Source organism: Aricia agestis, chromosome 4 (genome assembly GCF_905147365.1).
Source record: "Aricia agestis chromosome 4, ilAriAges1.1, whole genome shotgun sequence".
NCBI lineage: Eukaryota > Metazoa > Arthropoda > Insecta > Lepidoptera > Lycaenidae > Aricia > Aricia agestis.
Genome location: NC_056409.1, coordinates 3,942,289 through 3,960,108, shown reverse-complemented (window position 1 = coordinate 3,960,108; position 17,820 = coordinate 3,942,289). Strand labels below are relative to the sequence as shown.

At 37.5% G+C, this 17,820-nt stretch overlaps 2 protein-coding genes across 2 annotated transcripts in view; one reads left to right on the top strand and one right to left on the bottom strand.

The window, feature by feature from the left end:
* Window positions 1–17,820, bottom strand: part of LOC121725926 (protein cramped) — a 31,603-nt gene that overhangs the window by 12,460 nt on the left and 1,323 nt on the right. The window contains exons 3-7 of the mRNA XM_042113112.1: window positions 9,194–9,380; window positions 8,787–9,080; window positions 8,431–8,634; window positions 3,290–3,465; window positions 573–714 (exon numbers count right to left, since the gene is read on the bottom strand). Coding sequence (XP_041969046.1) covers window positions 573–714; window positions 3,290–3,465; window positions 8,431–8,634; window positions 8,787–9,080; window positions 9,194–9,380 — 1,003 coding nt within the window. The remainder of the gene's footprint in view (window positions 1–572; window positions 715–3,289; window positions 3,466–8,430; window positions 8,635–8,786; window positions 9,081–9,193; window positions 9,381–17,820) is intronic.
* On the top strand, window positions 9,632–17,811 carry LOC121725928 (lipase 1-like). The gene is made up of 8 exons (XM_042113115.1): window positions 9,632–9,917; window positions 15,244–15,460; window positions 15,582–15,693; window positions 15,900–16,140; window positions 16,372–16,527; window positions 16,999–17,080; window positions 17,187–17,305; window positions 17,629–17,811. The coding sequence occupies exons 1-8, from the start codon at window positions 9,828–9,830 to the stop codon at window positions 17,809–17,811; spliced, it is 1,200 nt and encodes a 399-aa protein (XP_041969049.1). The 5' UTR covers window positions 9,632–9,827.

The following is a 17,820-nucleotide window of genomic DNA, read 5'->3' as shown; positions in this document are numbered from 1 at the left end:
ATACACACTAATATAATAAATGTAAAAGTGTCTATTTCTATAACCTATTTCTGTAACCTGTTTGAACTAATTTTACTGAAATTTGGTATGGAGATTCTTTGAGACCCGGGAAAGGAGAGAGAATAATAATTATGCCGCAAAAAAGTACGGTTCCCGCGCGATAAATTAATAACACCATGATCAGAACCCCTACCTATCTATACCGTCATAAAAAACCGACCGACATGGTTTTTCAAAATGACGGACAGACATCAAAGTCTTAGTAATTCCCGTCCCGTTTTTACCCTTTGGGTACGGAACCCTAAAAATGAAACAATTCAGGGCTTACTTTCAAGTATAAAAATGAATTATAAAATCGTCAATTTTGCTTTAGTCGCCTTCTTAATAGAGGATTTTTTACATGCCTTCTAAGTAGCGATGGCACAATAAAAATAAGAGCTATTTTCTTACGCCGGTTCTTCTCCCTGAGTTAATTCCCAACCCGATGGTAGGTCAACATGTAGGACGTTTTGAAAGTATTAAAATCAAATTTATCCAAAATTATTTTTTTGCTAGACTGTAAAGATTTTTACCTCGTAAGATGAGACTGTCGGTGGGCAGGTGCAGATGTTGAGCGAGGTCGTCGGTGCGCGGCGCCGCGGGCCGGTAGTAGTCCGGCCGGGGGGGGTCATCACCCGGTATACCGTTCTCTGCTGCGACGGCTTTGCGAGTACACTGTTTCTGGAGTTAGGGTCCTTTTCAAGTTATATACAAAGTCTTTAAACAGGGTTTAAAAGATTAGTCAAGAGCTCTTGCTTCACCAGCCCCTAAAATATGGTCACAGAGCGTTTAGACATTAATTGTCCGGTGACCACTCGCTACAACTTTTTCACTCCACTCTTGCTACTTCTTTTACATACAAATTGAGCGAGGTAGCAATATTTTTCTGCGAATAAAAGAATCAATGTTAGTACAATACTCTACAATCTACATGCAACCGATCTAGCTATGGGTTACAAATAACGTTGCACTGTTTGGGAAATGCTCAATAAATATATTTTTTAGCATTTTACAAAAATGTATTATTTTTATTTTCAATTATATGTATCCAATAATGTAAACAATGTATACCAATATTATAATTGGGAAGAGTTTTTTTGTTTGTTTGTTTGAACGCGCTAATCTCAGAAACTACTGGTCCGATTTGAAAAATTATTTTAGTGTTAGATAGCCCATTTATCGAGGAAGGCTATAGGCTATATTTTATCACGCTAATACTAATAGGAGCGAAGAAATAGAGGAAAGTATGGAAAAAACGGGGGGAAATTATTTGAAACGACTTATTTGAACGCGCTAATCTCAGGAACTACTAATCCGATTTGAAAAATTCTTTGAGTGTTAGATAGACTATTTATCGAGGAAGGCTATAGGCTATATTTTATCGCGCTAAGACTAATAGGAGCGAAGAAATAGAGGAAAGTGTGGAAAAAACGGGAGAAATTATTTGAAACTAGATGTTGCCCGCGACTTCGTCCGCGTTAGCATAGTAGATCACATCCCAAGTATTATTTATTGTACAAAAATATTCAATATACAGAATTAACTTTCCTACGATTTTATCTGGGGGCACGGGAGTGCCCCCGCCAAGATGAGCCAAGCGAAGCGCGCAAGGGCACTCACTACCTACCTTTTCTCGAAACGTTTCGTCGTATTTTTGAACCCTCGTAACTTTGGTTTGAATAATGCCAGATAGTTGAAATTTTTAAGATATAATGACATGGGTATAGTTATTAAATGCGCAAATGTTGAATATCGTAGCTATTATACTTTAGATTTTATAGGTGTCCAAAAATCCACAATTTGGTCACTGACTCACCGATCATCAAAACTGTTAGGGTACTTTCTGAAGTCTTAGAAGGCTGAAATTTGGTATGTAACATAATATTAGTACTGAAACAACATAAAAAATATCAAACCCAACTTAACATATATCCGTACCATTATAGAGCAAAATTAGGCAAAAATTTGTGTTTTTTGTATGGGATTTTTTTATTTTATTTTAATATTAAATATTAAAGTAGACATATAACTAAGGTTTTTGAGAAAAATTCAAGTACCTACCTGTTGCCATTATTGATATAGAGCAAAAAAGGTCAAAAAAATCACGTTTGTTGTATGGGAGCCCCCCTTAAATATAAATTTCATTTTGTTTTTAGTATTTGTTGTTACAGCGGCAACAGATATATATAATCTGTAAAAATTTCAACTCTCTAGCTATTACCATTCTTAAGTTACAGCCTGGAGAAAGACAGACGGACAGACATCGAAGTCTCAGAAGAAACGGGACCCTATTGGTCCCGTTTCTATCCTATGGGTACGGAAACCTAAAAAATGAACTAAAAGAAAAAACCACGTAAACCAGCTTACAAAAAGAAATGAAATCCCACCAAAACATTTTCATGTAAAAATGTTGTCAAGATGAGAACATAATATTATAGTTCGTCGTGTCAAAAAGTAGTGAGATCAAATACTGGTCCGATTTGAAAAATTCTTTCAGTGTTAGATAGCCAATTTATTGAGAAAGGCTGTAGGCTATATTTTATCACGCTAAAACTAATGTGAGCGAAAAAATAGAGAAAAATGTGTAAAAAATGGGGGAAAATATTTGAAAGGGCTTATTTGAACGCGCTAATCTCAGGAACTACTGGTCTGATTTGAAAAATTCTTTCAGCATTAGATAGTCCATTTATCGAGGAAGGCTATAGGTTATATTTTATCACGCTAAGACTGGAAAAAAACGGGGAAATTATTTGAAAGGGCTTATCTCACAAACTACTGGAGCAATTTTTCTATTATTAGGCAGATAAGAAGTGGACCACGTCAAGGATCATAGGCTATTTTTTGTGGACTAATTTGTCTGTGAAATATCTAATTTACGCGAGCGAAGCTGCGCGGAACGTTATATTTCGCGTGGTCACGACATTACGCGTAAACGGCTGGACCCATTTTGCTGAAATTTGGTATAAAGATACTTTGAGTCCTGAAAAAAGACAAGGAATACTAATTTTGTCCCGGAAAATGTACGGTTCCCGCACAATAAACTTTTGTGATTATCGCCTAAACTATTCAATCTATTCTGATGAAACTTGGTATGGCAATACTTTCAGTCTCGACTCGACTCTTGGGAAAAGACAAGGGATTCTTTTTATCCCGGAAAATATACGGTTCCCGCACAATAAACTTTTTATGATTCTAAAAAAAACTAAAGTCCACGCGGACGAAGTCGCGGGCAACAGCTAGTAAAGGATACATTTCTCCACCGTTTCTGCAGGGCGCGCAGCAGCGCGGCGAGCTCTGTCCGCAGGGGGAGGAGCGTGGCGGCGCGCGGGTTGTGGGCGGCGGCCTGCACGCGTGCCCACGCCGCAGCGTCCCGTGCACGCAGCACCACCAGGGCGCGGCCGCACACGCGTGTACCGCATTCGCGCTCTGTGCAAACAATGTGTAACTTTTTTTACTAAAAAAAATAATGATGTTGAACTACAATAAGTGAAATATAACATAATAGACGCATTGTAACGCATTTCGATTGGGTACGATGATTTTTCGATACGATGGTAATGGTGGACTGTTAGTAAGAGCTCCATAATAATCTGTAAAGATAGAAAATATATAAATAATAAAAATATAAATAGATATTCCATAACAATGTGTAAAGATAGAAAACTCATTCTTGGCGCAATAATGTGATATGCTAAGTATATTGGCGAATCACCCTAAAAAAGAATAAATACAGTGTCACTGTTGAAAAAATTGAGCTGAATGAAAACTATAAAAATATTTGTTCCAGTCATTTTAACAATACTAGGGGCATCAATAAGCTTGCCTACTTTAAATTTTTAATCACGATTGCATCATAATGTAATCAATTATTTGACCTATTAATTAGCCTAAAATGTCGTAATCTCTATGTATTAATCTGTGCCCGAAACTTAAATCTAACACTGCGCAAAATCATCCAAATTATTAATCCATTAGAACATTATTCTAATAATGTTGTAAAGTATGTCACTATAAGCAATCGGCCCGAAACCGTGTTATTTTAATAGTAGATTTTAGCTGCTACTAATAACAAGATAATCTCTGGAATTTTATAAGCATGATAATAATATACGACGCATAGAGTGGTAGCATTATAATATTTTATTGCACTTCCTATGTAAATAAAGTATCCTACTGGAACACTCAATTTTTCGTAATAAAAAACAATCTACTATAAATACAGGGTGTTAGTTTCTTACATACCAAATCTTATCAAAATTGGCTTAGCCGTTTGCTCGTGAAGGAGAAACACATGCAGAATCTACGTCACAGCTACATTGTAATATACTCATACAATTTATAAACTTCAGTGCAGATTATAGATATATTATCCAGTAATTATATTAAATTACAGTTGTAGTTTGTACATCCGTGACATCAATGCACTAAGCAGTGTGCACTCGTGTTCTAGTAAATTTCACATAAGCAGGGTACTAAGTATAAACTTCGTCTACTAGAGCTCGATCACAAAACACGTAGACATTCGACAACCCATCACTACTTGTCTCGATCATTCACACGCAAAAATATCACTATCGCCCCTTTTGTATGGAAATCGACGGTTCGATGATGGGGCCTTACCCCTTCCATATTTTGATCACGTTATGACTTTAATAACATAACAACGCCTTCGTGGTCTAGTGGTATAGAGCGCGGCTCTTGACTCGGAGGTCGTGGGTTCGATTCCCGCGTTGGAATCATGTTATTTCTAAGTTTGGTTAGGACAGTGCAGGCTGATCACCTGATTGTCTGACAAGTAAGATGATCCATGCCTCGGATGGGCATGTAAAAAGTCGGTCCTGCGCCTGATCTCTCGCCAGTCGTGTCGGTCGTCCGTCCTACTGGGTTATGAGAGTAAAGGAATAGAGAGTGCTCTTGTGTACTGCGCACACACTTGGGCATTATAAAATTACTCCTGCGTAGCTGGCCTGGTTTCAATGAAACCGGCCACCGTCACCGAAACCGGTGTGGGGAGCTATTATTACTAACATAACCCGACTAACTTCCGCAATCTGCTAGTGAATCCATTTTTCTTGTAATAATTATATAAAATCGTATTTAGGGATATGGTACATTGCTTTTGTACCTATTATAATGATTATATTATTAATTGGCACAAAGGCAATGTTCCTAATACCATAATAGCAGCCATTACAGCGGCTACCCGCCGGCCGCCGGCGAGTGTGCCCACATAGTTATATTTACCGCAATTAAAGCGATTATAATAATCGATCATTAGCATTCCCATTGTTCACTTTAATTGATTGGACAAAGCATCTTTTTTCTATTAGGGTACTGAGTCAACAAGAAATAGCCCTTATATTCTATTTTTACAATTTTTTCCATAGACGATCTCGATGTCGTGCTAACAAAGAGAAGAAATATTAAACAGCATGACGTAAGAAAACCTCATGCTTAATAAAGTCGTTTAAAAATAGGATTTTACAATTGATTTGATGTACGGAACCTTGTTAGACACTGCCGTATTCTCTATTACCTTATAAGGTATCACTTTTTCTTGTGCAAGGAAAAAAGTTACTATAGTTTGTGCGTTTTAAGATGATATGCGTGACACATTATAATTGACAATAGTAGGGAAGTTACCTAACAAAAATTAATCGATAGTTTAAAAATATCGAATCACTTCGTAAAGGAATTGCAATCGAAATTATCGATTTCGTACTGACATTTCAGTGGTGCCGGCGATTTAAGATGGCCGCCCTTTTTTATCGATTTGATTTCGATTCAACAGAGTCAATCTCTATACATAAGTTCCTTTCATGCATATGACATTTTTCAAATGTTTTCGTAACAATAATTTTATACTCCTATTTCACAGTTAATATTTATAATTTTTATTAATAAGTTAGCATTTAGCATCTTTTCATTTTTATTCATTTACAATTATAGGAAACATTTGTTTTTGTAGATGAAATATAATTTATTACATTTTGATTTTTTTTGTTTTCTTGTAATAAAAACCCGTAGCAAGGAACATGAAAACTGTCACCCATATCATCTTAGAACGCACAAACTATATTAAAGACTAAATTACTTTACACGCTAACCTATAAAATTTTTATCACCTACAGAACTTTTTGAACCTAAGACCCAATTTCACCAACCTATGTTTGTTAAATCCTAACGAGGCATAACTTAACGGAGCTTAGAAAATTAAACAGACTGTTAAGTGAACAACGAATGAACAACTATCAATTCGTTCATTCTTGTTATAAGGCGACGAAATTGCAATGTACAAGATTAATACTACATGTTTGCTGCAATGTGTCACTATCTTCCATAGTAGTATAGTTGTAGATAATGCGACCAAATTAAAATATCACTGATCGCATACATTTGTTACGCTATAATAGTACTTCTTAATTTACCAGGTTAATAATTATTATCTGTCAAAGCTGAAAACATGAATAATAATACAAACTTTTATTTACATATTTCGGTTTGGTAATTTTGATACAAGTTAATATATTTGCAATGTCAAGGAAAATCCGAAGGCTGAATTTTTGGCAAAGTGAAAATAAATAATTATTCATAACTATGAAAATAATTAATAATAAGGACGTAGCGCGGAAGCATGGCGGAAAGACTCAAAAGTCAAAACAGATTCTTTTATTGTTATTACATATTATTGTCTTTGAAAGTTGTTATTTTGACTCATATAACAGCATGTTAAATATTAAACGGACCTCCATAGCAGGAATTAAATTTAACACCGTGTTAGGCGATTTGACATGACATTAGCGTATGGTGGAACGCTCGATAGCTCTAACAGGCCGTTAACTGATTTAACAAGCCATTATTTATTTAACATTGCTTGATGAAACTGGGTCTAAAGCTCTTTTTTAAAATCTAATAATCTTTTCAGGTTTTTTTAATTAAACTTAGGGGCCGTCCAGGCCCTGTAGACAAGTGGCAAGCGATTATCGTAAACGCCAACAAAATGTATGGGATTTGACATTAGTATTCGCTAGCGAAACGATGACTTATATCAAATCGGATACATTTTGTTAGCGTTAACGATAATCGCTTGCCACTTGTCTAGTAGGGCAGGTATTGTAATATCATACTTAATATGCAAAAAAAAAAACCTGAAATATCTTAAAAATTTAGTCTGTGCCAATTGCCATGCATAAAGGTTTTAAAATATTCCATAGTAAATATTTATATGACACCCTCGGGCGCTATGGTGCGATGCGGATGACCCATACTCCATAGTGGTTAAACACACTAGGCCGAAAAAACGCAGCCGAAGTTCGGCATGGTTACGCGTGCAATGTATTTCAAATTACTGATGACACACCATGGTGAAATTACGTCGCGTTATATTGTATGCGTAGCGCATACCAAGCGTAATCATGCCGAACTTCAGCCGCGTTTTTTTCGGCCTAGTGTGTTTAGACACGTAGACGTTAAAAGACAGCAGTGGAGGTTGCTGCCAGTCTATCGGAAGGTTAATTGAGCTTTAAGTCAGGTGACCGATTGTCAATCGCACTTAGGGCCAGGCCACAACACTACGTTGCGGCGTCGCATCGTAAAAATCTACGACGTCGCAGAACGCATCGTGGAAATTATCGATGAGTCAGCGACATTTCCGATGAAATTTTTGCGTTGCAACAACGCATCGAATTTCTGTGCGATGTTGTTTTTACGATACGACGCCGCAACGCAGTGGCAGCACACGGACACAAATATTTGACCGCGAATATAGCCTTGCGGTATTAAAAAGCTTTTTATTTCATTACTACGAGTGGAGTTATAAAGGCTTTATTAATATAGAAAACTATCTGATAGAAACATATGTGTGGCACTCGGGGAATGCCTCGGTAGAGCTATATTATACGCATAGCATTTTTATTAACTTATACTGCGTCGTTTTAAATCTGTTAATTAAGGTTGTTAATTGTTATGGTAAACATTCTTTGTTCATTCGCTGGCTTTTCGGAAACTTAGAAATATATTGTGTCATAATATTATTGTTAAAGGAAAATACACAAAAAAGGAAGCTTCCTAAGAGCCTCACACTGACAAGCGGGCGATTGCGCGGCGCCCATACATACATTTAATGCTTACTTACTTACTGCGGCCCAGCGACCCAAATTGAGTCTTGGCCTCGCACAGGTTCGGACAAGTGCCGTGTGCTTGTGCCAGAAGCTAAGACTCATACATTTAGTGAGCGCTGGAAATTCGCCACATTCACCTGGTTCAAACCGCTTTCGATCTTATAGCAACCGTTCCGTCCATAAACCGCAAGTGAAATCAGGCTTTTTTTGATCAGGCAAATCCAGGCAATCAAAGCCTGGAATATCATAAAACACCGAATAATATAGTCACCAGCTATCTGGTTGAGGCGGCGCAGCGCGCGGCACATTGGCGTGCGCACCCGCAGCGTGCGGCCGCGCGCGCGCACCGCCATGCTGCCGCAGCGCACCATCTCGCCGAGCCGCGCGCACGTCTTCTCGTTCACGGACGCCAGCTTGCGCCGCAGCTCGCCGTAGTTAATCAGCGCGTACAGCTCCTGCGCCACCTTCTTCACGTCTGAAATAATGCTTACTTTACTTTCTCGACTTTCGACTTTATAACTTTTTTACAGACAATCTGAGCTATGTATGTTTGCAATATACTAATAGAAAATAATAAAAAAGTGGTGAGAAGCAAACGAGGCAAGGCTATCTATATTATTAACTTACTTTCGTCGAACCGCACGTGCTTGGACAGCTTGTGCCACGTCCTGTAGTAAAAATGGCTGACCTGGGTCTTCGTTTTCAAATTGCTATCTGGCATCCCTTTCTTTTTCATTTTTGCGCAAATCGAGGCGGTTATCGCGTCAAAGTCTTTCCCGTACTCGTTGAGAGCCTCGAAGAAGTAGCTCTTCTCCTCGGCGGACCAGAGCGCCTTGGGCATCCTCTGCTTCACGGTCGGAAATTTCAAGGGATCGTCGATTTTCGTCGGCGTCTCGCATTCAATTTTGTCGCCCACCGCGTCTAAAAGCAATACTAGATTAAAACAAACAAATACAAAAATTTTGAATCTGTTTAAAAATACAGAAAGGTGACTTATTTTATACTTATAAATGGGACTTTACATTTGAACATACCCCGCTTGTCCGCCGCAGGCTCGAGCATGAGTTTTTTGATGACGCGCGCGCTGGTGCGCTGCTGCTGCTGCGTCGTGAGCGAGCCCAGCAGCTCCGTGCGCTCCTCCTCTGCCGCCCCATTCGCACCACCCCCACCGCCCGCCCCGCCCGCCCCCACCGGCGACATCGTTGGCTCTTTCGCTGCCACCTACGAGAAAAGGAAAATAACCAAAAACTATTAGTTACATAAAAAGTCAAACTAACTGTTGTCTTTAAGCGAATTTCTTGGAACTTATGAATAACGCATGACGGATTCAGCGAGACGTCGAGACGACGCCGACGGGCGCTCGCAGCACGCACTCTACGTCAGCGTACGTGCGTCCACGCGGCGGCGGCGCGCGGTATAAACGCGGATATAAACACAACAGGTGTTGCGTGAGCGACATTTGCCAACCGTAAACAATGCGATCAACAGTTTAACATATCAAACAAGGATATTTTGATATATAAAAGTATTAATAAAAAACATAAAAATCAATAAGAGCATATTTTTTGGCAGAGATAAGGAATTCATCCAAAGATGGAGCTGTTTTAAAAATCTCTATGCCTCTAGTGTTTCTCAAAGCTTGAATTTAGTAATGAACTTTTGTTAGCGATGATAGCGTTGAGTATAGCAATATTGTTGTGTCTGTGTTTGGTGTGCAGCATCGCACAAGTATTACCGAAGGAAGCTCTCCTAAGCACAGTAAGTCAACTAGTTATAATCTTATCTTATACTTTTATTTTTTATATTATAAAGCTGTAGATTATCTGAAAACGCTAATCTCACGAACTACTGGCCCGATTTTCATATTGGCGCCGGATGTAGTGTATCACGGGGAAGGACATCGGTTTCTTTTTTTATGGGTAAATGTACGGTTCTCGCGGGACTCCTCATTTACGCAGGCGGAGCTGCGTCATGCGTGGAATGTAATAACACTTTACACATATTTTGCCAGCAGACTGGCGAACTTATCTCCTTAGAATTGTTAAAATATATCTCTTTGTGTAACAATTTGAAATCACTATTGCTGCAATTGTGATTTCAACTAATCCAGGGAAACAACCAGTGCCGTAAACAGTCTTTTTTGCGCCCTATAATACTACATTAATAATCATTACATTTTGACATTTTCCTGTAACTCATAAGTTAAGTCAGAGCTACTATAGGTAGTAACAGGTAGGTGTAGGTAGTTAGGTAGACACCGAAATACCGGTTGTTAATAGCTCCTGCATTAGCTATCATGGCTTACGACTTATTTTACCATCAACTTATATTGCTATTAGATTTTACTAGGGTTGGCACTCAGTAGTATTTCTATTTTTTATACCTTGAAGGTATAAGACAATTATTATAATTCATAAAGGTTAAATACCTTCACTAACTTCTGTCATCCGTCAACCCAAGTTGTTTGAAATTAAATAAACAGACGAACATAATTATAAACTCGGACTCCTAAAGGGACAACTACATAATATTTACAACCATCTACTCCAATGATACCTATCATCTACAATCGAAGTGTAGACTGTAGAGTGTAGAGTATAAGAGAGGATATTGCCCACCGAAATTAATCTCTCTAAAAAAATCTGATTAAAAAATAACAATTCGCGTAAGTATAGTAGAATTAACAAACACCTTTATACTGTTTATTTTGTGTACTTAATGCATGAAAATTACTCCTTCAAAACATAAGTAAATAAACTTATTTTTAAAACTCGTTACACAAGATAAATTATATTAATAATTATATTTTACTCTTTAAATCAAATAATATTATTATGCAATTAAACAAAAAATAATCGCTTCGCACATGAACACGGAAATATTTAAAATAATTGCATATAATAATTTATTCTCCATATTTGGATTTTTTAAACGCGTGCTAAACAAACAGCATGAAAGAAAATAAATCAATTCGTATTACACCCACTTAAGTACATACATATTACATAATATTTTTGAAGATATTCTTTAAAATGTTGAACAGAAATAATTGTCCAGTCATAATATATGGGACAGTTAGCTGTATCTATCTTAATCTAAGCATGTTGGATTCAATCTTTGTGATACCTACATAGCAGTTATGTAATAGATGTAAGAATAAATATAATAAGTAATAAAATTTATAAGATAATAACGTAGACGCTGCAGAATACAGCGAAGAATAGAGACACGCGGAAGGAGGCTGGGAAGGCCTTTGCCCAGCAGTGGGACAAATAAACGGACGTTAATAATAATAACGTACACGTGACAGCCCTGCGAGCTGCAGTAGCTGCAATGAATAAGGATTTATAGGAGATGCTCATTATGACCACATAATGAGACATCGCCTCTATAATTCCCATGCATTAGTTGAAAACTTGGTCTGTGACGTCTGATAGAAGTGCACATACTTATTTTTGCAGGCTGAAGGCACGTGGTTAAAGATGGCCAAGTGCGAGTTGAACTCGTGCACGAAGGGTTCCGTACCTTTATAGAACAAAAATAGCCAAAAAATTGTGTTTTCGTATGGGAGCCCCCCTTAATTATTAAATTAATTTTAATTTTACAATTATTTAAGTACAAATAAAACTGAGTATTTTATGAACATTTCAAGTACGTATAGCCTGTCAAGAAAGTGAAGAAAAAAAAAGTGGAATATCGTAGTGTTATCCCTTTCAAATCAATCATGAAACAAGGGATGACACTACGATGTTGCCTATTTTTAATTTCTTCACTTTCTTGACATACTATACCTGTTGCCATTATTGATATAAAGCAAAAAATAGAAAAAAATCACGTTTATTGTATGGAAACATCCGTTAAGTATTTAAATTATTTTGCGTATTTGTTGTTATAGCGGCAACAGATATATACAAACTGTAAAAAATCAAAAATCTAGCTATAGCGGTTCTTGAGATACAGCCTGGAGATAGACAGACATCGAAGTCTTAGTAATAGGATCCCGTTTTCTCCCTTTTGGTACGGAACCCTAATATTTCACACATAATGCTGTAACAAAAGTTAAGTCCCAAAATATAGGTGTCTGCACAGTACACACTGAAAGCAAGGCAATGAGATTGCCCATTCTTCATTTTCTCCATATACATTCTCTACCCAAGTCGTGGTAGGGCATCGTACATCGAAAATCACAATTATTTTAATGGAAGTTTTTATTTTTAGGGTTCCGTACCCAAAGGGTAAAAACGGGACCCTATTACTTGCTAAGACTTCATTGTCTGTCCGTCTGACTGTCTCCAGGCACTTTTACAGATTATGTATACCTGTTGCCGTTATAACAACAAATACTGAAAACAAAATAAAATTAATATTGAAAGTGGGGCTCCCATACAACAAACGTGATTTTTTTGGCTTTTTAGTTTTTTTGCTTGATATCAATAATGATAATAGATAAGCAGTTGAAATTTTCACAGAATCTTCAACTATCAATTTACTTTAATAATAAATAATAAAATTGAATAAAAATTTTATGGGGGCTCCCATACAAAAACACAATTTTTGGCCAATTTCTCTAAAACGGTACGGAACCCTTCGTGCGCGAGTCCGACTCGCACTTGGCCGATTATTACACGTTAGTACAACAATATTTTATATCAGAAATTATAGCCTTTTAATGTGCAAAGCGACAAGAGCATTGTCATCTGCGCTGCCGTAATAAATACATAATAATTTTCATTGTTCATGCCGATGATGCCGATCGACTAGGAAATACCAAAACACTGACAGGAATGCAATTACCAATCTGAACGTCTACCATATGGACACATGGCATCAAGTTAATAAATGCTTTCTGCCATTTATCCTGGCATCTGGATCAAATTAACCAAAGCCTATAACGATGACGGAAAATGTTAAACATGTGCAAACGAGCACTTACCTACCTAAGTCTATCCTCTAGTCCCGATATTATGTAACTGCTATTAGTAACTAAGGCCGGTATAAATAGTCAGTACTCAAGATGCATCTCGGTCTCAAGACACGGTTCATGCTCTGTGATTGGTTGGCTATCAAAATTTGTATATGATATTGAATGTACCGTAACTTCTTGGTGGAAATTCATGTTTCACAGTAATAATATACACTTTTCATGCACTTTTTCCACTTTTATTAATAACAATTATGTTTTACACGACCGGTTTCGATAAAATCATCATCAGGTGATGATGATTTTATCGAAACCGGTCGTGTAAAACATAATTGTTATTAATAAAAGTGGAAAAAGTGCATGAAAAGTGTATATTATTACTGTATGAAAATTTGGACCAATCATAGAGTCGAACCGCGTCTTGAGACCGAGATGCATCTTGAGTACTGACTATTAATACCGGCCTAAATGACGCCCGCAATTCTTTGCGCCAAAATTCGTTTATCGCGCGGGAACCGTACATTTTACCGGGATAAAAAGTATACTATGTCTTTTCCGATACTCAAAGTATCGCCATATCCAGCAAACTCTGTTCAGCAGTTTAGGCGTGAAGATGTAACATACAGACAGACACACAGTCGCATTTATAATATTAGTATGGAAGTATGGATAATTTACCCTCAGGGTAGGGATAGTCTGGTACCCTTAGGGTGAAGCCAAACGAGCGTAATTTGAGGGTATTGAGTCGCAGAATTTCGGCTGGCAAAAAAAGTCGTTAGAGCAGGACCCGGCATTCTCGTCCGATTGTTTGAGTCTCAAAACGGTTTCGTAGTAGGCCTGAAGTTTCATACAAAAGTCCTGTTTGATTCACACGAGCGTAATTTTGTGAGACAATATTGTATGAAAAAATATTTACGCAACCGAAATTCTATGACTCACAACACAACTCACAAATTACGCTCGTTTGGCTTCACCCTTATCGTCTCCAGTCTCTACCATCGCAAGAAACTTTTTGATAAGCGCCCAGACGATGTTAGGCCTAAACTATTATTTAGGCGACGATTACGATTGCCATTGAATCTTCTAGAGTCTACTGTCTAGACTTATAATCTCATGGGTCATGGAGACTAGAATAGCACCCTCTTGCTAGAGATGCGCGCCGTCGGCCGAGCCAAGGACAATTTCAATACGGATTGTAAAAAATGCTATAAATATGAACAGATAAAGTTATGATAAAAACTCTATCATCCTTCACGGAGCACGACATCGTTGTTGTTGCAAACATTTAAACAAAGCGAATTAACATAAGGCGAGTACAAAAACCTAACTGTGACCATTAGTATGCCGATCGTCGCTATTAGCCCATCTGATAACAAGCGAGGCATAATAAATAAATAAATATGCTATAACAATATATTGCCCATCTGCAAGATAAGGGTATATTATGATACTTTATTTACTTACTGTCACATTAGAAAAATATTAGCCTTTTACGCAGATCATGTTTATTAAAGAATAAAAAATTAGAGAAAAAGCATGAATCCAAGGTACATATTGTATGTAACACATTTTGGATCAATCAATTTTGGCGAGGTTCATATGGAACAATGTCAAATATAACTGTTACAAACATTACACGTGCAAATGATGGCAAAATAAGCTCATGTTATTAAGGTGACGCCGCGTTAAAGTAATAGAAAACAAGAAATGGAACAGCAAGAAATGGAAAGGGCGTAAGCGACAAAATGGTTTTTGTTGCGTAATTTAAAACCATAAACATATTTCATATAAGCTATGGGCAAATTATAGTGTATGCTTGAACTAATCTATGTACAAATTTTGGAAGCTTAAATCACTCAGTTGGCAAAATTAGCATCCCTGTTTTTATAGAGGTCTTTTTGATTAATTATTCTGTGTTATAAAAAATAACCAATCGTGTTATGCTATATTATGGTAATTCAAGGATAAAGACATGATTAATTATAATCTAAACTTTTAATTGCGTTATAGAAATAAATAAATGCGAAATATTTATGGCATAATTTTTTTCTCTCTTCTGTGACTTGCTGATGATTAAGCATGGTTTATCCTTATCACATCATTCATTTCTAGTTTAGGCCATCTTTAAAAAATAAGATTTTCTAACTTCAAAATTATCCGTAGCCGGAATTGGTGGCAGCGGCGGGATACCCGGTAGAAAGACATCGGGTCACCACAGACGATGGCTACATCCTGCAGGCTCACCGGATACCGGCTGGCAAGAGAGCCGCTAGGAAGAGCAGCCTGGACTCCCCCAAGATGAAGAAGGCTATACTAATCGGCCACGGACTTCTGGGCAGCAGCGGGGACTTCGTTATTATGGGACCAGAAAGGAGTTTGGGTAAGGCTTGAAACTATTTGGTGATTACGAGCTAAATGCTCGAAAATTATTGTGCATCAAAATGAGATATTTTAGACTTGGCTAATACAGTAGAGCTAAAAAAATGTGCATTATTTTCTAGCTTATCTCCTGGCAGACGCGGGCTACGATGTATGGCTGGCGAACTTCAGAGGTACGGTGTATTCCTCGCACGAGAACTACACGAAAAACGATTGTAGATTCTGGGAGTTCAGGTGAGAAACGAAAACCTACGTCATTATACCTGCAAGTGAGGGTTTGGGACGCCATACGGTCACCTTACTTACGACAATAAGTCTCATATTATTATAAGTATTTAATATTCCTATAACAGGTTCTTGCAATCTTTTGTCTTAACGATTTAGTGGGTTTTGTTGTTCCACGGGTTAGCTCATCTAAGCCTAAAAATCTTTGGTTGCAGTTTCCACGAGCACGGGAAGTACGACCTTCCGGCCACCATCGACAAGGTGTTGGAGGTGACGGGGCTGCCGGAGATCCTGTACATCGGCTACTCCATGGGCACCACCACTTTCTTTACAATGATGTCTCAGCGGCCGGAGTACAATGAGAAGCTCATTGCCTTCTTCGCTTTAGCCCCCGCCGTCTACTTGGACAGCATCAAAGGTCTAGCGAGCGTTCTGCTGAAAACTGTGGACTTCCCTGTAAGTATTGCTTCGGAACGTGATTGAAAGTCGGGAGAGTTCGACATATTTCGCTTAACGACGCGACGAAAAAATTCGAGCTCAACCTGTGCGCATCGGATTGATCTGCCATATGATTGCAGCATTGGTGCAAGATACGCGAAAGTTATCTCGCCCATTGCCCAATGTCGCTTCTTCGGGCTTGTAATGCTACCTTTTGACTTATATTTGACTACACTCCTATTGTTACAGGGTACAGCGCGGAACCAGGGCATGATCTCGTTCAGCGTCAAGCGCGACCTACTGGACATGGCCACCAACTTGTGCAGCGCGCGGGAGGCTCAAAACGACATCTGCATGCAGCTCATTTACGCCGTCGTCGGCGCCGACTACGAACAGTATGATCCGGTATGCTTGTGTGACCATTCACTTATTATGTTACGTGTACGGTGTAAAATGTTAGTATCTATCGATCGATCTACCAATTAGACCTGATAACTTGTCTACCAATAGCGTGTCGCCCCGATGATTGCGACTGACCATAGAAATTTGTAAATCAAACATTTTTTTCAGTTTTCGAAGGTAGGAAATGTTAGTGAGGCTCAGAGATGCGGAGATTCTGATCATTGTCTACTGACTCACTGTGTAGATATGGCCACCTGATCGAAAATCGAACATGTACAAAATGTAAAAGCATCGGCATACGGCATAAATTAAAATGGAAGACTTATAATTTTCCCAAACCCTCTATAAAGTTGAAAGTGGCCTATATCTAAGAAATATTATTAAGTACTTATTATTAGAGTCTGTAACATTTTTTTTCTGTCTTATCTTGGTATAACATAATATTATATGTAATATAACAATAACTTATTTCAGGAGATGACACCAGTCATTATAGCGAGAGCACAGCCTGCGTCTTGGAGGCAATTTGAGCATTTCGGGAAGATTGCAATTACAGGTTAGCTCATCAAACATTGCTAAAGTTCACAATTATATATTAATTATTATAATATTTTCTTTCACAATAGAAATATGTTTTACATAATATTTTGGTTTCTTTATAGGTGTGTTTACATCATGGGAAGATGGTTTATGGGGTGCAGTCAAACCATACAACTTTTCCAAAATAGACATTCCAGTATCCATTTTGTATGGAGAAAATGACATGCTGACTCATAAATCGGTAATTAATAAATTATTATATGCATAACATTTTATATGCCAACTTTATTTAAGCTGTAATAGCTATTATTAAATGATTTTACTACTTATTTATTATATTGTAGATTAAATTAAACTTGCCATTTAATTGATAAGTCTTATGAAACTCAAACTCAATTTTTTTTATTCAGAATAAATTTTTGCAAATGTTCTCTGAAAGTCTACATGATGCCTACCACCGGTTTTTCACCAGAAGATTTTCTATTTTCTTAAAGTAAATAAGTAATCATAAATTGGGAATTTATTATTGGTAATTTAATAAGCAGCTGTGTTTTTTATTTTCAGGGTGTTAAAAAATTAGCCCGAGAGCTGCGTGAAATTGGTGTACTGGAAGAGATGAAGCCAGCCTGCAAATGGCCAAAGTTCAATCACTTAGACTTTACTTTTGCCAAAGATGTTGGAAATATTTTTAACAAGCCCTTTATTGATAAGGTACATTATGTGTATAATAAATATAGTAAAACATGACAATGTGTT

Bases quoted from the DNA above. Each gene is read 5' to 3' on its own strand.
- LOC121725928 (XM_042113115.1), top strand. From the start codon at position 9,828: ATGATAGCGTTGAGTATAGCAATATTGTTGTGTCTGTGTTTGGTGTGC. The intron at 15,694-15,899 runs GTGAGAAACGAA...CTTTGGTTGCAG, and splicing joins TGTAGATTCTGGGAGTTCAG to TTTCCACGAGCACGGGAAGT. The intron at 16,141-16,371 runs GTAAGTATTGCT...CTATTGTTACAG, and splicing joins TGAAAACTGTGGACTTCCCT to GGTACAGCGCGGAACCAGGG.